Source organism: Aethalodelphis obliquidens, unplaced genomic scaffold, assembly GCF_003676395.1.
Source record: "Aethalodelphis obliquidens isolate GAN/ISIS:26980383/991018 unplaced genomic scaffold, ASM367639v1 scaffold32, whole genome shotgun sequence".
Taxonomy (NCBI): Eukaryota; Metazoa; Chordata; class Mammalia; order Artiodactyla; family Delphinidae; genus Aethalodelphis; species Aethalodelphis obliquidens.
The window spans coordinates 3339518-3363990 of NW_020837976.1; the positions used below are offsets into that span (position 1 = coordinate 3339518).

General features: G+C 44.7%; 1 protein-coding gene across 1 annotated transcript in view; it reads left to right on the plus strand.

Moving 5' to 3' along the window:
* The window catches only part of LAMA3 (laminin subunit alpha 3), a 225570-nt gene that overhangs the window by 103252 nt on the left and 97845 nt on the right, over window positions 1–24473 (plus strand). The window contains exons 24-32 of the mRNA XM_027127533.1: window positions 7466–7626; window positions 10789–10897; window positions 12997–13094; window positions 13962–14106; window positions 15718–15844; window positions 15927–16066; window positions 17574–17689; window positions 18829–19040; window positions 20200–20404. Of these exons, the coding sequence (XP_026983334.1) occupies window positions 7466–7626; window positions 10789–10897; window positions 12997–13094; window positions 13962–14106; window positions 15718–15844; window positions 15927–16066; window positions 17574–17689; window positions 18829–19040; window positions 20200–20404 (1313 nt within the window). The remainder of the gene's footprint in view (window positions 1–7465; window positions 7627–10788; window positions 10898–12996; window positions 13095–13961; window positions 14107–15717; window positions 15845–15926; window positions 16067–17573; window positions 17690–18828; window positions 19041–20199; window positions 20405–24473) is intronic.

Sequence of the window (24473 nt, forward strand, 5' to 3'; positions counted from 1 at the left end):
TACCCTTGAGGAAAATGTTTATTTGGGGGATTAAATCTGTGGAATGAAAATATATATGGTACTCTCACTGACCATTTAGATGTGTACCTTTTTGTAAACTACATTCCTAACATTTTCAAGGTAGAAGTTATAGGATTTTAAGGATGTTTCTTAAATGTAGTCTTCATTTCATTTTATTTTGAGTTTTTATTTTACAAAAATATATACTTGTTATAAAAAGTAACACAACATGCATAAAGAAAAACGAAGCGATCTTACTTCCTCTCCATTCTAATATTCAGTCCACTGTCTCTCTCCCTACCCATGCTCTGTGTGTACACAGATGCATATACCTGCCTACGCATATATACAAACGTGTGTGTGTGTGTGCGTGAGTGTGCATGCGTGTGTGTGTTCCCCACACAGCAGGGAGGTACAGTTGGGAAGGGCTGATCTCCAAGAAGTGATGCTGATGGTTCACCAGGAGTTGTTCCCACCTCTGACTTAGCCCAGAGCCACAGCACTGAGCTATTCTATTTGCATCATGCACAGAACTAAGCCCTGGGCTGTCCAGTTTTATTTAACGGTCATTTTTACTGTTTTATCTGAGGGCTTACACACTTGTGCTGTCTGATGCAGTAGCCACTAGCCCATGTGTCTATATATGTTTAAATTAATTAATCTTAAGTAAAGCTAAAAATTCAGTTCCGTGGTTGCACTAATCACATTTCAAGTGCTCAATAATCATATATGTCTAGCCTTCACCTATTGGACAGCACAGATTACAGAATATTTTGCCATCTCAGAGAGCTCTATTGCACAACATCAATAGATCGCTGTGCTAAAACTCAGAGACAAATGGAGTTAGAAGAGGTCTTAGGAATCATCTGATTTCCCTTCCTGTGAAGGAATTCTTTCTACGTTATCCTTGTCAGATATTTATTCATTTATCCTCTGTTGAATACTTAAATTGATGGGGGACTCACTTCTTCTAGAGGTAGCCTAATCCAGCACCTGTGGTACCCTCTGATTCCCAGTTCTTTGGATGCAACCTGCTTTTCCTTTCCTAAACCTTTTGGCATCATCTTTTTATTTTTTTGTATTCTGAAATTTCATAAGGATGTGCCTTGATATAGGTAGTTTCAGCCAGTGTGCTGGGCTCTCGGCAGACCCTTTTAGCCTAGAAACTTCTCTGGGAAACTTTCTTGAGTTATTTCTTTGATAATTTATTTCTTTATCTTTCGTCCACCTTTCCAATCTCTTTATCTAGTTTTATGTTTTGGGAGATTTCCTAGATTTTTTTCCAACCCCAACCCCAACTCAACCCTACACACACACACACACACACACACACAGGTTCCAACTTTCTTTGGTCTGTTCAATTAGTTAACATCCATTTGCTTTCTAGCTTCCAAACTTTTGTATTCTCTGGTCTGTTCTTTTCCTCTTCTCAATTCTCTTTTCTTTGTGGGTTTATGATTCAAAAAATATTTACTCTTATTTTTGTGGATTTCTGAGAGGGAGGATCAATAAATATGTGTGCTAAATCCAGTATGTTTAACCATAGGTTCTAAGATGGACTTCTATTTGTGATATTCTGAAGTTTTATTACGATATGTTTAGGTGCAGATTTATTTTTGTTTATTAGTTTAATACTCAAAGTGCACTTTCAATATGAAGAGTCATGTCTTTCATCCTGGGAAATTATCAGTTAGTATCTCCACAGGTATTACTTTGCTGCTTGTCCTTACATCTTCTTTTCTGAAAGTCAGACTGGAAGAATGTTGGAGCCTCTCAATCTGTCTCCAGACTGCTCTTTCGTATTTTTATATCTCTTTGGCTCTTTGTGATGCTTTCTGGATGACGTCCTCAAGACTCTGTTAGAATACATGAATGCTCTGTTTCACTATCTCTAGTCTAGATTTTATTCAGCCTACCAATTCCATGTAATTTGTACTTTTACTCTCAAAAAATTTCTCATTGGCTCTTTCTCATATTTACTTTTTCTTGTTTCTCTGCTGCCAATTTTTATTTCATAGCTTCATTTGCTTTTCAAAGAGGAGTTACTCTATTGATCTTTTTGAATATCTGAACACCCTTGGAGCAAGGTATATTTCAGAATTCAGAATTTTTAAGATATTTAAAAAGATTAAATGATACACACATGCATAACATCTATAGCGGGGTCCGGGACAGCACCTTGTAATCAAACAGGTTAATATTTCTCCAATGAAAAGCATGAGTAGGCACATCAAGGGAGATAGATGAAGACTATATACATGGACTTATATCAGTTCAGGTCAGATTTTGCCACCAAGTGCTGCCTGGTTAGGGTTAGGTTAGGTTTTGCCATCAAATGAGTTACAAAAACAGGATTTCCTTTTCAGATTTGGGGGGTTCCAGATAAGGGACCAGTATACTTATTTTAAAGCCTTTGTCAGACTGTTTCATAAAGTTCATTTCATCTGAAGTGAACTCATCTTCAGTTGATGATATTGTTGCCTGTCTTTCTTTTTCTTTTCTTTTTTTTTTTTTTTTTTTTTCTGCGGTACGCAGGCCTCTCACCGCTGTGGCCTCTCCCATTGCGGAGCACAGGCTCCGGACGCGCAGGCTCAGCGGCCATGGCTCACGGGCCCAGCCGCTCCGCGGCACGTGGGATCTTCCCGGACCGGGGCACGAACCCGTGTCCCCTGCATCAGCAGGCGGACTCTCAACCACTGCGCCACCAGGGAAGCCCTGCCTGTCTTTCTTAACATTAGATTTCTTTATGTTGTGGAGGCTTATTTTGTTTGCTTATTGGCTTACTTTGAATGCGAGGTTCTCTTTTATCTGTCTTTCTCCACATCCATCTCAGCCTAGTAGTTTTGCAGTGTCTGTCTGGTCCTCTGTACCCTTAGCCCAGAGCGAGGCATTATGACGTGCCAACCTCCATTATTGTGATCCTGGGTGTAGTACAGATTCAGACACTGAGCCAGTGGGTGCTGAACTCAGTTCTTGGTCATGAGGCCTCATCTTTCATCTTCGGTTCCCAAATTCCACAGATTTTTATAAAGCTGAAACCCAGGTGGCGGATTTTCAGCAATTTTTTCCAGCTTTTCATGATTTGAAGGAACCCTCATCCTTTGGCTTCAAAAAATGAGCCTGGATCTGACCACTGTCTCATATGAAGCATGTTTAATTCTCCTTACTCTGCATATGCTGAACTGCTGACCCCAACAGCCTGCTTCCAGACCTGAAGCACCAGAGGACCACGCTATTTGAAGTTTTTCTTTTACTTATGTTCCATTATCTGTCTACTTTTAATCCCAAACATAATTTTTGTTTTTCTATTAAAACATTTTATCCATGGTTGCTGTGTCTCGGAGCAGATGGGGTACAGCAAATGTGAATTCCTGTGCCATCTGAACTGGAAGTCACCCTACATTTAAAAAATGCTAAATTCTATCCTATTTTGATGACAACCCTCCTTCCCCCTCCCACAATCCTTCAGCCACTGCTCCATAACTCTTCACCCCTTCAAAACCAAGAATCGTCTAGACCCACGATTTCTAATTGTTTACCTTCCACTCACACCTCAAATCACACCACTCTGGCTTTCACCTCCCACTCCGTTAATTTTTTTCTTTTTTGTTTTGGCCAAGGTTTCCAGTGATACCCTTGTTGCTAAATCCCATGGATATTTTTTCAGTCTTCATCTATTCATCTATTTAACTTCTCAGCAGCTTTCAGTACTTGTTGACTACTCCTTCCATTTAAAAACACTCTCGGGACTTCCCTGGTGGTCCAGTGGTTGAGAATCCATCTTGAACTGTAGGGGACGCCGGTTCAATCCCTGATCGGGGAATGAAGATCCCATGTGCTGCGGGGCAAGCACCTAGAGAGCCCGCATGCTGCAACTAGAGAGCGTGTATGCCACAACTAAGACCTGATACAGCCAAAAACAAACAAACAAACAAAACCACTCTCTTGCCTTGTTTTCCAGAATTTAAGAGTAGTCTGGGTCTCTTCCTGCCTCTCTGGCCGCCTCCTCAAAATATCATTTGCGGGCTTATCCTCCTCTGTCTAGCCATTAAATGTTAGAATTTGTTGAGACTCAGTCTTGGCCCTTGTCTTTTTTTTGTTTTGTTTTGTTTATTTATTTGGCTGCATCGGGTCTTAGTTGCGGCACATGGGCTCTGTAATTGCTGCACGGGGGCTCTGTAGTCGCGGCACACGGGCTCTCTAGTTGTGGCGCACGGACTTACTTGCCCCGCGGCATGTGGGATCTTAGTTCCCCAACCAGGAATTGAACCGGCATCCCCTGCATTGCAAGATGGATTCTCAACCACTGGACCACCAGGGAAGTCCCCTTAGCCCTTGTCTTTTTACGCTGTAGTCTCTCCCTAAGCAGTCTCCTCCATGTCTCTCATGTTAGGTACCAACTCTACACAGATAACTCCCAAATTGGTATGTCCAGTCACACCTCCCCTTTTATATGCAGAGTAGCACAGCCAACTTCCTTCTTGACATTACCTCTTAGATATCTCAGAGGGATCTCAAATTCCGTCTTAGTGTTCCCTACCTAAGTAAATGGCACCCCCATCCATCTAAATGCACAAACCAGGTTTCTCAGGGTCATGCATGACTTCTTCCATTCTCTCCCCCACCAAAGCCAACCCATTCCTGAGTGTACTCCCCAAACTTTTAAAAATAATCTCCACTTCTCTCCATCTATCTTTCTTGCCCAGTACCCCGCCATCTTTCATAAGGATCTCTGTCGTAACCTCCCCATTAGCTCACCCACATCAGCTTCTGCTTATTGCATCTCCCAGCTCACTCTCCATACTGTAGTCAGCATGCTCATTTCGATAGAAGTATCTACTCATCACTGACTTTCTCACCCCACCCTCACACATACACAGTTGGAACGTTACAATAACATCTTATTGCTCGTAGGATAGAGACAAAAATTTGTAATGTCCTCTAAGGTTGCCCCTTTTACCTCCCAATTTTATCATACCTCCTCTTGCTCTCTGTTCCTTGTCACTGTGGCCTACCTTCAGTCACTTGGACGTACATTATAGGCTACCCTTTATGTTGTAGGCTGTTCCCTATGCCTGAATGTTTTTCCCTCCCCGCTTGGTCTGGCTGTCTGTTCCTCATCCTCCAGAACTCAGCTTAGTTGTTGCTTCTTCAGGGAAGTCTTCGCCTCCCCCCTCATCTTCCTGACTAGCTCAGGCACCCCTCTTAGCCCTTCTTCAGAGCATTTGTCATACATGTAATTTCACATTGCATTTGTCCAGTTATCTAATTATTTGATTAAAGTCTGTCTAAGGGCAGAGACCAGATCTGTCTTGTTTACCATTGCATGTCCATCACTTTGCTGGTGGGCAGAGATAGAGTAGGTGTTTAGTAAGTCTCTGTTGACCAAATCATTTTGAATCCTTACTTCGACATCAGGCAGGTTAGTTATCCCTCTTAGCTTTGTGTAAGCAACAGATTTGATACATTCACCTTTAATGTCTTTACCCTGAAACACCGATAACTAGGTGAAGACAGTTTTGTGCCATAAAATGGGAAAGATCCCTCCAGAGTGACACTGGTTTCGTTAAAGTTCGCTTTTTCAAAGATAATAACTGATAACAAACAGCGACAGTAGGGTTTCTGTTTTCCATCATTTACATCTTTTGTCTGACTTGTCAGAACCCATTATTACCATCAAAAATACATTCAAAACCCTTCCAACAAGTCTTCTAAAAATCAACCCAAAGGACTCAGAGTAGGAAGAGTAATAGAAACGTATAATAGAGAATAGAGTGCTATGATAGAACTGGCAGCCAATGATAACTCCTGGGAGAAGGCTCCTCATTGGCCTGTGTGTGTTCCATGGTGGGGTGAAGACAGACAAGCCCTGGTTTGGAGGTGCCCAGGGGAGAGATGCTGGCAATAACCTCCCCACACGGACCAATGGCAGTGGCGTATTTCACTGTAAGACACAGAGTGGAAAAGTGGTGTGGGTAAGCCACATTTTCTCCCTGAGGGAAGTCTTTCTATTATTCAAGTGATAGAAAAATCACTGTGGAAAATGGCAGCTGTGGGCTTCAGATCTGTACAGAAGGAACAGTAAATGTGAATTTCCTAAAGGCAAGGGCCAAGAGGATTTTAATTAAGCGTGGTGGGTCTGCGCTTACGGGCCGAAGTGGGTTAAACTGCTAAGGAGTGTAGTTCTAATATTGACTCAGGCATTAAATATGCACATACACTTTGATCCAGCAATTCTAATTCCACTTCTAGGAATCTTACAGAAATACTAGCATAAGGATATAAATACAGATATAGATTCAGATATATACATAGATATACAGATATAGCTAGATGATCATATAGCCTTATATGTTTTAGGAAAAATTAGAGACAACCTAAGTGTCTATCAATAGGGGATTAGTTAAAGAAATGATTTTACATTCATACTGTGGAATGGTAGGCAGCCGTTAGAAAAATGAAGTATATCTGTATGTACTGGTATAGACACACTAAATACTACTGAGTAAAAAAAAAGTCGTGGCGAAAAGCAAGAACCAGAGTTGTAATCATCGTGTATATAGTGCTTACAACATGCAGATACAGTTTTAAGAGCTCTTCACATATTAACTCACTTAATCCTCATAATCTTCAGAGGCGGGTACTATGTTATCCTCATTTTTACCCAGGGGGATACTGAGGCATACAGATGTTAAGTAACTTGCTCAAGGTCACACAGCTGGAGGCACAGTGATTCCAGACTGCATGCTCCTAACCACTAGGCAGTGTCAGGGGTGGGTGTGCTTTAGCTGTAGAGGGCCAGGTAGGAAGTATTTTCAGTTTTGCGGCCCATATGGACCCTGTCGCAACGACTCAGCTCTGCTGTGATGGTACGAAAGCATCCATGTTGGCCTGCAGATTTTCTTTAAAAAAAAAAAAAGTACATATGTGTGTATTGTGCATTTTCAGATGTAGAAAATGGTTTGGAAGTATGAAAACCAAGCTATCATTAGTCATCTCAGGAGAGGGGTGTGTGTATCACTTTACATTATTTGCATTCATACAAGTCTCTTTTTTAATCAAAGAACAGTTAAAGAGCTTCGAGGCATACTTTCATTCCTTTCATCTCCCATTGGAAATTCCTTTTTACTTCAAGTTTTGGAGTATCTTTGGCCTTGGGAAACAAGGCAAATATATGGGTAGGAGGAGTAGAGGCCTCTATAAGTAGGGTCGCCAGATTTAGACAATAAAAATACCAGATGCCCCAATAAATTTGAATTGCAGTTCAACTATAATTATGTGTTACTTATCTGCATTTCAAACTTAACGGAGCGTCCTGTATTTTATTGGGCATCCCTACCTACCACATTTCTTAGTATGATGACATATAAAACTCTTCCTGGGGTCTGCTCAGCCCCAGTTTCACTGTTGCCTATGGAAATGCATCCAGTACATCTCACATCTGTCCACTTGGGCTCTCCGACAGGTGGAGCTGCACCTGCAGCTGCGGGTCCCGAGGGTCGGCCACTACGTGGTCGTGGTCGAGTATGCCACGGAAGTAGACCAGCTGTCTGAGGCCGACGTGCACGTGCAGGGCCCCGGGGCTGACCTGGCAGGCCGGGTGAACATCTACAGCTGCAAATACAGGTAACCATCCTGCCTGGACGAGTCCTCTGTAACTGGACAGGCAGGAGATCAGCTGTGGGAACTTTAGTTTTTATCTAACTTGGAAAGTTGTTTCCTTTTGGAGGCTGAGCTTGAAAACCAGCAGGGGGGTAGTTGTGCGAACCAGCATCTTCCCCAGCGTGGTTTCAGAAGGCTTCTCCGTAGGCAGTACCTTGAAAAGCTTGCATTTTCTTGAAAAGCTGTATGTTCTACTTACCATTTTGTCTCAGATTCACATGAAACAGCACAACCATTTTGCTTTACTCTGTGTCACCCTATGGGGGGCAGTGAACTCAGGGCTCTCCCCTCAAACACCGTGTAGAGTACATGGGTGCCTGGCACATTCTCCACTACTCCTGCCTTCACAACACGCCCTTCAGAACTGGGGATCATTAATGTTGATCGTCAGGTGAAAAATAATTTGACAAAGGAATCTCAGATTCACCCTGACAAAGTTCATCTCTTCCAAGAGCGCTGACAAAGGTTTATTAAAAATTGTTTTCTTTGCATAATGTTTAAAGATGTATGCAAATGTTCAGAGTATACTTTAATTAAAGAATCAGTGCAAGGGATGTTTCCCATGAAATTAATTGTAGAATAAATGGCACTGGAAGGCAGAGGCTCCTGAGAGGGCAAGGGGGTGATAACTACAGTGAACCCTCCCAATTCTTGGCCAAGACCTTGAACATTTTATAACCTCTATGTTCATGTGTTTTTTGTCAAACCCAAGATGACTTGAGGTAGTTGGACATTTTCCCTGTTTTGCAAATTAAAGAACTTATGAAAAATGTTACTTTTGGTAGCTTAGAATGGAAAATTTTATGAGACTTGATGAAGCGGTTATTAAATTAATATCACACTCTTGGCAACCCTACAAAATAAACTGTGAAAGTTTCTTTTCAAAACCTTAAAAAATCTAATCTTCCCTTTTCTCTGGGGTGATGCTTAAAAAAAGAAACAAAGAATGTAATTATATATGCATTTTTAATAGGAACACCAGATGGCCCAGAAAAATTCCCTAGAATGTTCTGTCATTTTCTGAAAATACTAGTTTCATCTATAGGTGACATCAGCCACCACTGGGATGTACACTCGTCCCCTGAGTCCTGGAGACTGTTGGCCACAGCGCCTAGGGCATGGCTTCTCCATACCCCATCCATCCAAGCCCACCCTCCAGTTCAGCTCTCTGACCCCTTCCACCTTGCAGATCAGGGCTTGATCCCTGCTCCACAGTGTACAAAGTGGAGATGGCCCAGCAAACAGGAGGAAACATTCTTAATGACCTTCATGACTCTTGACTATCTCAGAAGAGGTTGAGACTATCTATGCCAAGCAGAGGAGTGATTTCAAAACTAAAGAAAGAAAGAACACCCTGCCAGGCTTCCGCAAGCCATAAGCATTGTTTCAGGACCTTTGTCTGAATGGTGTTTTAAGGAGAGAAGTACATGATATTCTGCAGATCACGTAGGCTTTGGACGTGGCGACAACACCAAAGTTCTCAATCATTAGATTTCCAAGACAATACTGCATTAGACTAGGAATTACTGTTATTGTATTTAACCACTCCTAGGGAAGTCCCATGGTATCTTTTCACTTGTCTAAAATATTTCCTTTTTCTCTACTTTGCATGTCATGTGGATAAGTGAAAATGACCAGGCTGCAAGTAATAGAGTCCAAAAATACGATGCAATTGGAAAATATTTGAACCATAAAAACCTATTTCAACTGACAGACCCTTTCAATATGGCAGCTTCTCCTGCTGAGGTTTGAACCTCTCCCAGCATTTCTCAAGTGAGGTCTAACTATGTTGTTATAAAACAACATCCCAACAGAAAAGTAGTGGTGCTCGTAGGAACACCACTTTCCAAAATAGTGCTGTGATAACTCTGAAAAATCTGATCTGCCCTCCATAAGAGAGGTGATCACTAATGATTCGATCAATCCAGTTATTACTGTTAGTCTACTCTTAGTAAGAATTGAATAGAGGATAAAACTCAATCTAAGGGAGTCACTTAATATAATCACTTGATATATTTAACTCCCAGAGTTATGGTTGAATCCAATAGAAATGCATTTTAATGGACACATGTATTCACACCCACACACATGCACAAAAGGGAAAAGAAAACAGCTATTTATTGAGTTTCTAATGTGTGCCACAAACCATGGCTCTTTATACACTACCTCATTTTAATTCTCACCTCAAAAGTATTGCATTAATTATTTCAAACGTTTTGCAGAGATGGTCATTTTCTTTTAGTACGTCTCTAGTTCCAAATTATATTTATAGACCGAAAAGTTGCTACTTTAGACGATGAAGTCGAAGCATTCCTCATGTAATACTTCCTTTATGGGTTTTACTACGAGGCTATATTCTTTAGTTCAAAATCTTACTTTAAATGTTCCTGAGCTCTGTATGTCCTCTGATGCCGTGGAGGGAAGGAGCACCACTGGTAGAATGAGGAAGGAGCATTAGGAGGAACAGACTGAGCTTCTAAAGGCAAACTAGGGGCTTTTCAGCCTCATTACTGACGTGGCATGAGATGGCCATTGTGAGTTCAGTAGGCAACTTTAATCTCCAACAGTACCAATGATACTGGTAAATTTCCAAGAAGGCTGTGTCTTAGACATTACTGGCCCTGGGGCTCTTTCTCCAGATGACCAAACCAAGTATTATAAAGCTGGGTGGAGGGCTTCCCTGGTGGCGCAGTGGTTGAGAGTCTGCCTGCCGATGCAGGGGACACGGGTTCATGCCCCGGTCCGGGAAGATCCCACATGCCGCGGAGCGGCTGGGCCCGTGAGCCATGGCCGCTGAGCCTGTGTGTCTGGAGCCTGTGCTCCGCAACGGGAGAGGCCACAACAGTGAGAGGCCCGCGTACCACAAAAAAAAAAAAAAAAAAAAGCTGGGTGGAGAAGGTGCGCAAGGCCGTCAGCCCTGAGAGGTGCAACTCAGAGCTCAGTGGAAAGGTTCTTTTTCCCCTACTGATCATGGGCTGCATCCCTCCTAAACTCCACCTCCAGGGAAATTCATTGTCAGTGACCTGGTTAACAACAGGAGAAACTGAAGCGCAATCAGCAACCCCACACGGCATAAAGTGAGGGAGACCAGGGGAGTAAGGTTAAGAAAACTGTTTCCTCTTGTAGCGTCCTCTGCCGGAGCGCTGTGACCGACAGCAGGAGTCGCCTTGCTGTGTACGAGCTGTTAGAAGATGCAGACGTTTGGCTCAAAGCACGGATGGCCCGATTCCTTCTGGTATGCTTCTGTTTTGACCGCTGAATTTTAGAAGTATTTTTATTGGTAACCATATATATTTTTAAAAGCTTATTAAAGTTTTGGCTGGGTTTGTGTTACATCTATAAAGTTAACCTGCAGAGAATTGCCAGTGTTATGATGTTTATTTTCCCATCTAGAAATCTGTTTTGCCTCTTCATTTGTTGGAGCCTTTTCTATAGCATCCAATAAAGTTTAGTCATCAAATTTGAACACATTTCACAAAACGCCATTTCATTAATTTGTATTTGTTGTTACTATTATGAATGAACTATCTTTTGTTGTTATGTTTCCTAGTTTATTATTGCTGGTGTATAGAAATGCCATTAGTTACTGTTTATTTCTTTCCACTTTACTATTTTATTATGTCTATTAGCTTCTTGGCAGATTCCTTCAGAATTTTCAAGGTTGTAATCACCTGGTATTTTTTTCCAGACCATTGTTACTCAATTCCAAGAAGAGTATTTTCGATTAATTAGATATATACTATTCTTTTTTTTTTTTTTTTTTTGCGGTACGCGGGCCTCTCACTGTTCTGGCCTCTCCCGTTGAGGAGCACAGGCTCCGGACGCGCAGGCTCAGCGGCCATGGCTCACGGGCCCAGCCGCTCCGCGGCACGTGGGATCTTCCCAGACCGGGTCACGAACCCGTGTCCCCTGCATCGGCAGGCGGACTCTCAACCACTGCGCCACCAGGGAAACCCAGATATATACTATTAAGAGTTAAAATGCCAGCTTTGGCAGATTAAATACCCTTTTAATAGCATAACTTAAATATTGAGAATTGTGATAAACAGAGGCAGTGGGATCTGGGCTAGGAAGGGGTGGTCAGGTTTACAATAAATATCTCAGGGAACATAAGATTATCTAAGCATGAAGCAACTTCCTGATACTGCTAATATTAAGCATGTATCACTCTGGGAAGTGCCAGGCCAGCCTGTTCTAGTATGTTCTAGATATTCGTGCTTGACAGTATTAAAAATGTTGCGCTTTCTCTTAAGAACTATCTGGAGTTTAGTTTTTAAACATTATTATGTAAACTATGTAATAATTTAAGACTTTTTAAAATGATGACTTTTTAAACATAATAAGTCAAGTGAATCTTAACCTCTTCATTTTTGGAAATTATAATGGGGCTGAACGTCCTTCTTTTAAGCATAAGTTTGCCCTTTTTGAAATAGTCAGATGTCATTCAGAGTCAAGGCTGACTGGAAAATAAGCTCTATGAAGGCAGGAGTGTGTCCATCTTGGTCTTGCAGAATCCTGCCGTCTCAGTGCCTGGCATATAGTAGGTGTTCAATTAAAATTTTGTTGTTACTGAATAGCTTTGTGACCAAGCTGGTAATAGTTTTGATTTAAAATAAAAGGTATTAAGGTAATGACTGAATTTCTTGTGTGACTCAGAAACTAGCTCTGGAGACAGAGCCCAAATGTGCCTGAGATACAAGTCATCCTCTATTGAAAAGGATTGTTTGTAGCAGGAGCAGCCCTCTTTCTGAACAGCAGGCTCCCTGGTTGCCCACCACATCCCTGCCTCTCCCTGCCAAGGGGTCTGAAGAGCCAGCATCGGCCCAAGGCACGAGAGAAAAATCTGTCAAAAGTCGCTGACAGAGAGTTGTTTTTGAACTTTCACATGATTTTGTTTATTCGTATAATTATTCCAAGAGCAATTTAGTCAGTGATCCTGCATAATAGTAAAAAGGATTTGTTGGACATAATGATGCCAGAGGGAGTGCTCTCCTATGATTTTTACTGCTTTACAATAATAGTTATAATTCCTCTGGATGAATTCTTAACGGCTTTTTGTTGTTGTTGTTGTTGTGTCTTTGTTGCTGTGTGCAGGCTTTTCTCTAGCTGTGGGTGTGCAGGCTTAAGTAATTGTGGCGCACGGGCTTAGTTGCTCCACAGCATGTGGGATCCTCCCGGACCAGGGCTTGAACCCGTGTCCCCTGCATTGGCAGGCAGATTCTTAACCACTGCACGGCCAGGGAAGACCTGAACAGCTTTTTTAAAAGAATGTGTTTGGCTATAACCTTGACTTTGCTGATAACTGGGACATACCTTCTTGTATTTGCTCGACAGCATCAAATTTGTATCATACCCACTGAAGAATTCTCAGTGGAATATTTGAGACCTCACGTCAAATGCATTGCCAGTTATGGGAGATTTGTTAATGAAAGGTAATGTGTTTCCTTCCTTTATCCCTTGTTTGTGCTGAGTGATACTTAATGCTTTTAAGACTGTAGATTTATATTTGACTTCAGAAGTGATCACAGGCCAATGTGTTAAAGGCTGGTGATGCATTAAAAAAAAAAAAAAGAGCTAAATCATTCATCCCAGCATTCTTTCCAGAATTCCATCATATCAGGAAGCTGACACAGTAGCAACTGGGGGAAATGTTTAAGCCTCACCCTTGAGGGCAGTTACTCTGAAGTTCTATTCTGAGCCTTCGTCAAGACTCAACTTTGTTCCAATCCTTTAATCTCTCTGTCTGAGATTCCTCATTTACAAAAAACATGAAAATAATGACCCATCTCACAGCTATGTTATGAGAATTAGCTAACCAATGATTCTCGGGATTTGGGGAAGGTTGTTTGGATGTAGACTCAAAAATAATTTATGGATACAGTCATGACATCTTATGCATATGGTTAAAACCACCAAGACAATGAGATCTGGCTGTGCCTAACAGAAATGATAGGCATGTGTTCTCTTTGTTTTTGTATAGTTTTATGTCAACGTTGATGTTTAGAGGTGAATAATAATGTTTCATTGCATTGATCTCATTTAACAATGAATTTTAGTCCTAGAGAGGGAAGTTTTAAAAAGTTTCCATCTAGCTTACTTTCCTTCAAAATTAAGAATTTTTTTTTTTCTGTCTTAGCTTATTGTATTAAGCGGGCAGCCGGAATACACTTGGCCAGTCCGGAGCACTGAGTATGTTTGTATAAAGATCGCCACAGGCTGGTGGTTCTCTGGATCCTTTTGATCTTCACCGGGGGACAGTTCCTCGGGTTTTGGTTATTTTTCAGTATGCTCTTTTTCAGTGCCACCTGTATCTCCTTGGTCCCTGAAACTCCTCCAACAGCATTAATTTTGGACGTTCCGAGTGGTGGGTCTTCCCCTCTCCTGCCCCAGGACCCTTTACCTTCTGCTGACGCTCTTACTGGAGTCACCTTGAAGGCCCCACAGGTAGGGCTCCCCCTCAGTGTGTTGCTTGTAAACCAGTGGTTCTCAAAGTGTGGTCCCAACCAGCAGCGTCCCCATCCCCAGGGAACTTGTTAGAAATGCAAATCTGCAGGCGTCACCCCAGAACTATTGAATTAGAAACTCTGAAGAGGGGCCCAGGAATCTGTGCTTTAACAAATCCTCCAGGGGATTTGGATGCCCCTAAAGTTTGAGCACCTCTGCTCTCAACTGTGGAGAATCCCAGGCATGAGGCATCTGGTTAATCCTGTCTGTGGCTGCCCCATCCTGACGCTCCTTTTCCCTCCTGCATCGCCGTCTACATAGTCATTTGGCAATTTTTCATGAGCCATCTTAGGATAGGTCACATTTTCACGGGCTACTGCTACTTAACGTTGTTGAGTCATTAATTATCTTCCCAGATCAGAACAGGAGCGCTTTCAGAACTCTAAGAAATTTTTTGCGGCCCCAACTTGTAGGCAGGACATTCCCAATAAACACATATTGATCAATCATCTAGAGCAGAAAGGTGAAGTATATGAAGGGAATACACCTTTTTTTCACTGTAAACTATACAATTGCAGGACTTAATGTTTGTTCTGATGCCATTATGTCCTTCTGATCCTAGAGATGGCTTGTGTCAGTTCGCGTTGCATCAAGATAGGAAATTAACAGGATTTGGGAGAGAAAATTTCGTAAGATCCCATATGGGCAAGGCAACCTAGAACAGTAGGGGGAAATGAATTGAAACCATGGCAATAGAGCTCTACTCCTGGTTTTGCTATAAAATTAGTGTATGACCTTTAGTCAGTCACCCTCCAAGGCACAGCTCTCATCTGAAAGATAATCTTTTATTGTTGTTATTCTTGTAGGGGTTTTTTTTTTGCGGTTTGAAAAGACTTATTACTCACATAGTGAGACTTTCTGGGGAGAGCAGGGCTCACACTCAAACCTGAGCAAGCACTGGGGTCTGAATCTGGTTTTCGTTGTGGTTAGGAGGTGGGGGGAGTCTGGGTGAGGGCTCCCTCTCCCATGGGCTGGAATTTGTGTGGTTAGAACTTCCCAGGTGTGCCAAGGGATGAACACCTGGGCTTTCTTATTAGCTTGTCCAGGTGTAGGACAAAAGGCAATAGGTGAGTGATGGAGCTTGAAAACCGTCAAACATAAAAAATGGAGTCTGACCCTTTGTTACACGGTTATTACAAGCAGTGCTTGAATGCTGGGAACATTCTTGTATGGCCTTTTGCACGCACAGTGTGCCTTTCTGTTGTTAAATACCTAGGAATGCAGTTGCTCAGTTATATGTTCAACTTTGGTAAAAACCACCACATAGTTTTCCAAAGTGATTTTACCAAACATCCCTCCCTCCAGCATCATTTATGGTTGTCCCACCGTTGGTTGGTCCATTCTGCAGCTAAGGGTTATTTGGTTTGTTTCCAGCGTTTGTGATCACAAATAAAGCTGCCCCAAACGTTCAAGGGAAGGTTTTGTGTGAATGTGGATTTTCACTTCTCTTGGGTAAATACCGAGGTTGTTTTGGTTTTTAACCTCAAAATACCCCGTAATTCTAATTATTCATAACTCTGCAGCTTGAGGAATATATTTTTTCCCACCCAGAACCAAGTGACCTTGCGAGGACTCGTACCGCGTCCGGGTCGATACGTCATTGTGGTCCATTTTTATCAACCAGTGCATCCGACGTTCCTGGTGCAGGTGTCTGTGAACAGAGGGCGGCTGCAGCCAGGTGAGCTGCGGGGAGCAGGGCCGGCTGCAGGGCTCACCTGCCTTGGCAGGGGTGTGATAGGAACGCCTCTCTCTGCCCCCAGGCATCTTCCGTGCCTCTTTTTGCCCCCATGTGCTTGGCTGCCGGGACCAAGTGATCGCCGGAGATCAGGTTGAGTTTGACATCTCGGAGCCGGAGGTGGCCGTGACGGTGAAGGTTCCAGAAGGAAAGTCCTTAGTTTGGGTGCGTTCTGCTTATTTCTCAGCTTGCTCTTCACGTGGTTGCCTTGGTTGGCTGCTCTGTGCGTCAGTTTTGGCTCATGACAATAATTCCTCCAAGGAACTGAAGCCAGATTTATAGAAGTGTTTAAATTTTGCAGCTAACTTTACCCAAAAAAAGTCTTTCTTTGACAATTAAAATCAAGGGAAAGCAGAATAATAGAGAAGTGACTAGGAAGAAAAACCTCCCTGCACGAGCCTGGAGCCCTCTCCTTCAGCCCCTCCTCAATCTCCTCTGACAGGTCTCTCTCTGAAGCATTGAACACTCATTTGTTCTTGAAAATTTCTTTCTTTTTGGCTTCCATAGCTACTTTCTCTTGTTTTTTCCCCCACTTTCTCCACTGCTTCTTCAATGATTTCTCTTTCCCTTCATCCCCATATGTCGCTGTTCCCTCGGGCTCGACGGTGAGCCCCCTTGTTCTAAGATTTCTCTTTGAATAACATCGTCTGCGGCTGTCGATTCTGTTCTCTCCTCTGTGAGAATGACGCCCACATCTGTGAACTCATTTCTCATCTTTGCTGAGCTCTAGGACCATCTACTGCACATCCCCATAGCCAGAGAGCTCACAAGTCCCTCCAACTTAGCCTGTTACCAGCCCAGCCCCGGGCATCCCCTACCCTGTTCATTACCTTGGTCGATGGAATCGTGGTCACCCAATGCCTGTAAAGCCTTGGAGAGCCAGGAAGCACTGCCCAGGCCTGCTCTGTGGCCCTCCAGTTTTTGCTCATGCCTCCTCTCTCTCTGAGGATGTCATCTTCCTAGGGGCAGGGGCCTGACTTTATTCATTTTGTATCCCCTGTGCCTGGAACACCGTCTGGCACAGGTACTTGGCAATGTTTACTGAACTGAATAACGTGAGAGCAGTAGACTCTGTAAGCAGTAAGTTGGTGAGTAGTTGACGAAGATGTTTGAAATTTCCTGCAGCATTCGTTACTGGCGCAGTCTGGTTTATACAGGTACAGAGAACTGAGCAGTATTTTTAAAGACTGGGGCTACAATTATTCATAATACAGTATCTGATAGGATATGAATTTCAGGGGCAAGCCACCATGTGAGTTTCCCCATTGGTCCTGCCATTTCGGTTTGCTCACATTTAAAAACACAAAATGCAACCTCTGGAGATGCAGGGTCATCCCGGGCGTGGATCACACAGGGCCCTGGCTGTCCTAACAGCTGTCCTGCTCACCCCTGACGTCTCCTGTCCCCGCCCACACCCGAGGCTGCTGCTTCTCTGAGCAGGTGCTCCAGGAGGTCTGCCCCCCACTTGGTATCATTTCCTGCATGGAAACATGGCCTGAGCCTTCATCACTGGCTTAGGGTTGTTCCGTGATTCTTTTTTCATAAATCCTGTTTCATTTGGTCTTGGGCTTAACAATAAAGAACGTTGATCTTAGCGAAGAGAACGTGACGGAGAGCCGTAGGTATGCCGTGCTGTTGGAAATCCAAAGACATGCCGACAGCTTCCCTTTAGGTCCGTGTCCTAGTGGTGCCTGCGGAGAGTTACGACTACCAAATCCTTCACAGAAAATCAGTGGACAAGTCATTTGAGTTTGTCACCAATTGTGGAGGGGACAGTTTTTATATTGAGTAAGTATCCTTTGTGGAAAGGCCCTGGGAGGCATGCAGCTCTCCCACATTCCCGACCAGAGCAAGAGGCCCGGGGAGGGGTGGCCCTTGGGTCTGTCTCTTCCTCTGGGAGCCTGAGGGAGTGGCACTGAGTCCCGCGTCCTCAGCACACGCTACAGCCGTTGTGCACATCTGGGCGAGATTTCCCTCCTCAACTTTGATCTCAACAGATCACCCTCCAAGCTGGGTTTCACAGGCTGCTTGGGAGTTTCTCTTCCTCTTCCCTGCTTCCTCTTGGCTGACTCAGATTCCTAAGATACCACACAGGGCTTCCTCAGCGGGGAGGCATGTGAGCCCTGAGTCCCACTCTCCTTTGCCCTCTGATTGAGTGGGGAGCATCACAGAGGGGTGGACCTCCCCCGTCTTCCCTCTGTGGGTCCCTGAATGCTAAGAGCCTAGAACAGCCCTGAGTATCAACTCCTGCCATTCTTTTCTGCAGACCCACCCTGCCCCCTTGTAGGTTTCCTGAGGAACTGAGGCTCCCGGGGGCCAGATGCCTTCTGCATAGAAAATATTAAGAGCAAAGGCTCTGAGGTCAAACAGCTATGGGTTTGAGTACCTGCTCAACCACTTCGTAGCTCTGTGGCCTCGGGAATGTTGCCTAATTTCTAGGACCCTCAGTTGCCTTATCTGTGAAATGGGGCTTAGGGACTAATTGGTTGGGTGGTTGTGAGGTTAAGTGAGGTGTAGGCAAAAATTCTAACACACATGTTCAGTAAATGTTGGCAATTCACCTCCTCATTATTATTCTAATTGGTGTATCATTACACATGTAGGTGTAAATTTTTTTGGTGACTACTTTATGGAGATATAATCCACACACCATACAATTCATCCTATAGGCGAATTTTCACCCCTTTATTCCAGCCACCGAAAGTTCCCACCCACCGTCCTGTGATGTGTCCTGGAGTGGATGGGGATGGGAGGAGGGGTGGCTGGCACCCTCTGTGAGTCCAGGGGTGGGGTTTTCTCTAACTTCCTCCCAAACTCCAGAGCCCCTCCCCCAAAACGCTGCTTGGTGAGGCATGTGGGAAGAGGAAGGTTGGGACCGTTTCTGGGCACGCCTCCCAGGATCTCACCATGAGTTTTTGTTTCCACAGCCCCCAGAAAGCCTCTGGATTCTGTAAGGATTCTGCCAGGTCCCTGGTGGCCCTTTACCATGATGGTGCACTGCCTTGTGAGTGCCACCCCGCTGGGGCCATTGGCCATCGCTGCAGCCCAGAGGGCGGGCAGTGCCCATGCCGGCCCCATGTCATTGGGCGGCAGTGTACCCGCTGTCAAATGGGCTACTACGGATTCCCGCACTGCAAGCGTAAGTGCAGGTTCAGGTCAGCCAAGGTCACCTGGGGCCAGGTTTCTTGAATTTCACTGTGCTGGAGACGCACCTGGGAATCCTGTGAAAATGCAGATTCTGACTCTCAGGCCTGAGAGTCTGCATTTCCAGTAACCACTCGGAGTATACCCGTGCTGCTCGTCTAGGGACCACACTATGAGTAGCAAGGTTCTAGAAGATAAATATTTATGTTTCCCATGCTACATGACCCATGCGCTTGGCAAAGCAGGTGAAGGTAAATAGCCTCAAGCATCAACATATTGGACAGCTCAGTTCTCTTCTTTGTGGAATAGGTTAGGCTTCAGTTTTTTGTTTTTTTTGTTTTTTTTTTTTGCGGTACGCGGGCCTCTCACTGCTGTGGCCTCTCCCGTTGCGGAGCACAGGCTCCGGATGCACAGGCTCAGCGGCCATGGCTCACGGGCCCAGCCGCTCCGCGGCATATGGGATCTTCCCAGACCAGGGCACGAACACGTGTCCCCTGCCTCGGCAGGCGGACTCTCAACCACTGCGCCACCAGGGAAGCCCTAGGCTTCAGTTTTTGCAGCCTCACCAAAGCTCAGCTGAGGTGGGAGGAGAGCCAGGCTCACAGGGCGTACTCCTCACTGAATGAGGAGGCCATGGATCTTTATCTAGGAAATGTGGTGCAGCCCTAGACGAGGGTCAGCCCAGGCCACGTGAAGGGGGCAGAGTCCCCGCATGGAGGCCAGCCTTTGCCTAACAAGGGCCCCGCTGCTGCATCCTGTCCTGACCTTGGGCTCAGTGCACTGGGGTGACGTGGAGCCCCTTCAAGAAGCCTGAGAAGAGCTGACCCTCTGACAGAGGACAGGCCTCACGTTAGAATGACATGTAACTGCAGCTCAGAGTCGAGGGGCACCTTAGGGTGTCTACCTTGGTGTCAGTAGCTCCAGCTGTGCCTCACTCAGCTTCTGCACGTTGTGTCCACCATGAGCGTTGGGTGTGGTCGGTCTTGGCCCCAAGAAAGGGGCCTTTCAGATAAACCACACTCAATAGTACCATAAGGGAAGAAAAGCAAGACCTTTCTCCCAGACCCCTTGGAAGGTTCTGGAAACCCTGGTGCAGTCCTGCTGGAGGTCAGGGGCGTTTAACCCTTTCACCATGTCTCTTCATCCCCGGCCAGCGTGCACCTGCGGCCGGCGCCTTTGTGAGGAGACGTTGGGGATGTGCCTTTGCCCGCCCCGCACGGTCAGGCCCCAGTGTGATGCGTGTGAGACACATTCCTTCAGCTTCCACCCGCTGGCCGGCTGCGAAGGCTGCAACTGTTCCAGGATGGGCACCGACGGGGCTGCCACCCCGGAGTGCGACAGGGACCATGGACAGTGCAGGTGAGGCCTGGAGGACTAACCTGTGGCATCCTACGGTGGGAAGGGAAGACGCTGTCCATCCCCACACAGGTCCCCATTACTTCCCGCTTCGCATGGGCCCCGAGACTGCTTGAGTTGACCTCAGGGTGGTGCTCCCACCCGGGATGGGCGTGGCGTGTGGAGTGTCTGGTCCCCTCGGGCTCAGGTGGCCTGGCAGAGCCTGGGTGGGCAGACGGCTGTCTCCCAAGGCCCAAGCAGCCTCGCCGTCCACTCCAGCCTCGTTCCGCGTGTGTGTGCGATACGTGCGTGATTACGTGATCAGTTCCATCTCCTTGGTCACCGGGTGGTGAGCAGCTGTTTGTTTGTACTGAGGTCTGGGCTCCGAACCTTCACTCTCGTAAGCTGGTAGTTTTGTTAAGGACGTTGCTTGATGAAGTCTAAAATCCCGAGCCTGCTGCCCTGACTCAGATGGGGGAGCCGGAGACGGTGCAGAGGACTCCACAGGGGGCCTCCATTTGGGTAGGGCGGCAGGGTGGGCAGTACCCACTGGAGAGCCTGACCTGAGAGGCGGGGCTGCCTCCGGGGCCACCGAGGTCCACACAGCTGCTGAGAGACAAGAGGCAAACGGCGGCTCAAACAGATGCCAGGGGGCCAAGAGGTTCGCTCAGCAGGTCAGCTCCGCATTGGAAACCAGAGGGTGTTGTCACGTGACTCCAGGTCATCAGCCTGATCTCGGCAGGACCAGAGAGTGGCCACAGGGGGTGAAGAACAGTCTCCTAGAAGAAAAGGCTGGAAAGAATCTGATAGGGGTTATGTGGCAGGAAAGCTGAAGCAGGCTTCTGCCATCCAGGCCGGTGTGACCTGTGCAGGAGAGAGCGTGAGGCTTGCCCCCGCCCTGCACTCCCCCCTCCCCCCCCCACCCAGGCACGAGGACGTAGGCGTCGGTGCCTGTGATCCCGGCGTGAGAGCCAGGAGGGGCCGTAGCTGCGAGTGGCAGGCGTCTGCTTCTCCAGCTCCAGGGCAGCTGTGTTCGTTTCCCATGGCTGCTGACAAATGGCCACAAACTGGGTGTCTTCAAACAACAGAAATTTATTCTTTCATGGTTCGAAAGGCTAAACGTCTGAAATCAAGATGTTGCTCTTTCTAAAAGCTCTAGGAGAGACTGTTCCCTGCCTGCCTCTTACCTTCCCGTGTTGCCGGCAGTCCTTGGAATTCCTTGGTTCTGCCTCTGTCGTCTCATGGATTCTCCTTGTGTGTCTCTGTCTTCACATGGCTTTCTCCTCTCTGTGTGTGTCTGTGTCTTTCTTTTCTTTTTTTTTTTTAGCCTTTGAATTTTTAAAAACTTTAATTAAAAAAAAATTGACGTATAGTTGATGTGCAATACATATTGTCTAAGTTTCAGGTGTACCACATAGTGATACACAATTTTTAAAAGTTATACTCCGTTTATAATTATTATAAAATATTGCCTATATTCACTGCGCTGTACAATATGTCCTTGTAGCTTATTTATTTTACCTTTTTTCCTATTTTTCTTTTTTGAAGTATAGTTGATTTACAATGTTGTGTTAGTTTCAGGTGTACAGGGAAGTGATTCGGTTATACACATATATGTATATATCTATATTTTTTCTATTTTTTCCATTATAGTTTATCACAAGATATTGAATATAGTTCCCTGCTCTATACAGTAGGACCTTGTTATTTATCTATTTTATACATGGTAGTGTGCATCTGTTAATCCCATACTCTCAACTTATCCCTCTCTCCTTCCCCAGTGGTAACCATAAGTGTGTTTTTTATGTCTGTGAATCTGTTTCTGTTTCGTAAATAAGTACTATTTTTTTTAGATTCCACATATAAGTGATGTCATATAATATTTGTCTTTCTCTGTCTGACTTTACTTAGTATGATACGCTCTAGGTCCATCCATGTTGTGGCAAAAGGCATTGTTTCATTCTTTTTTATGGCTGAGTAATATTCCATTGCATATATTATATACACCACATCTTCTCTATCCATTCATCTGTTGATGGATGCTTAGGTTGCTTCCATGTCCTGGCTATTGTAAACAGTGCTGCTATGAACATTAGGGTGCATGTATCTTTTCGAATTAGAGTTTTCGTCTTTTCCAGATATATGTCCAGGCGTGGGATTGCTGGATCATATGATAACTCTATTTTTAGTTTTTTGAGAAACCTCCAAACTGTTTTCCATAGTGGCTGCACCAATCTACTTTCCCACCAACAGTGTAGGAGGGTTCCCTTATTTATTTTGTATATAGTACTTTGTACCTCTTAATCCCCTACTCCTATCTTGCCCCTGCTTCCCTCTCCCCACTGGTAGCCTCTAGTTTGTTCTCTATATCTGTGGGTCTGTTTCTGTTTTGTCATATTCACTAATTTGTTCTAGTTTTTAGACTCCACGTATAAGTGATATACAGTATTTGTCTTTCTCTTTCTGACTTATTTCACTCAGCATAATACCCTCCAAGTCCATCCATGCTGTTGCAAATGCAAAATTTCATTCTTTTTTATGGCTGAGTAGTATTCCATTGTATATATACCTGTGTCTTTCTTTTTTTATAAGGACACCAGTCCTATTGGACTAGGGCCCGCCTTACTCCGGTATGACCTCATCTTAACTTGATTATGTCTGCAAAACCCCTATTTCCAAATAGGTCACAATCTAGGTACTGGGGATTAGAACTTGAACATACCTTTTGGGGACAAAATTCAACTCTCTATAGCAGTGACGTTTACTTTTCCTGAGGAAGGACCTTTAACCACACTTCTGATTGTTGCCCAACGTCTAACAGTTCCTTTGTCCTCTGGGAAGGAAGCTGAGTGAGAATTTGAGTCATGGAAGATTCCAAGTCTTTAAAACCACAGGTTGTGAGTCCTCCGTGAGTCAAGTCGGTTGCCTGTCCTTCTCCAACTATGAGCCTAAATGGAATGTGACCGGTACAAAGAATTTTGAGGTGTTATCAGAGAGCTTTCATCACATACATTTGGTTCTGGTCCCTCCAGTGCTTACGCAATTCTCTGGAAGGAAGTCAGGCGCTTAGTTCATTACTAAAGACTTTGCATTGGGTTCCGAATGCACCAATAGGCCTGTGAAGATGTCTGACCTATTTCCAATAAACTCCTGCTTCATGGGCACTTAGTGTGGAAGCACAGGCTTCTACCAGGACCTGCAGGGATGCTACAGAACAAAAAGGTGCACTGTGCCCAGGAGTTGCTTGCTGTCTTGTGGCTGGAGAAGATGGATGAGTGGGAAGCTCAAAGGCCCTAGATGTGCCAGCCATGACCCAATCAACTTTGTAGAAGAAGTGAGAGACCAGACCTAAAGAAACTGTAGAATTAGAACTGGCTTCAGAAAAGGAAATCCAGGGTGTTATAAAAAGGGAAACAGATTGAACTAGGAATAATATTCCTTTTCGTATATTTGAAAAACAAGTCTAAGGAAAGAATCCAACGTCTTTATGTGGAATGGGTTTGCATGAATCCTTCAGAGGAAAGAATAGTCTGACAAATAAGGGGGGTAAGCAGAGAGGGAGGTCTTCGCATTAAAATCCTTTGCTGACTCAAGGGGCTAGGAATCTGGATATAAGAAAGGCTGAAAGAACAAGGTTCCGTTTGAACAGCAGAATGCGCAATGCATAACCTTGGGGAAAATAAAGAAAAAAACTAGACGGAGGAACAGGAGAGGAGATAAACAGAGGGACGTGGAACAGTTATTGGGGGATGGAATCCTGGCAGAGGACGAAGCCCAAGACTCTATAGTGGCTCCAATCACAGCTGCATGAAGACACTCAGAGCCCTAAATACTGAAAACATTCCAGTGCCTCCATATTTAATTAAAAATAAAAACTTACTAAGTCACAAAATAAGTGCTAACAAGTCCAAGAAAGTTCTGTTTTTCCATAGTGGCTACTTCAGATTTTCTTTTGAAAACAGATCACCCACGTGAAGAGTTTGGGGCTGGGGGTGGAGGTTGGGGAACCATGTACGTGGGTTAGAGTGAGAGAGGACCCCAAGGAGAAGGTGTGGACACACAGGAGGGAAAACAGGTGTGGGTCCTGGAGGGG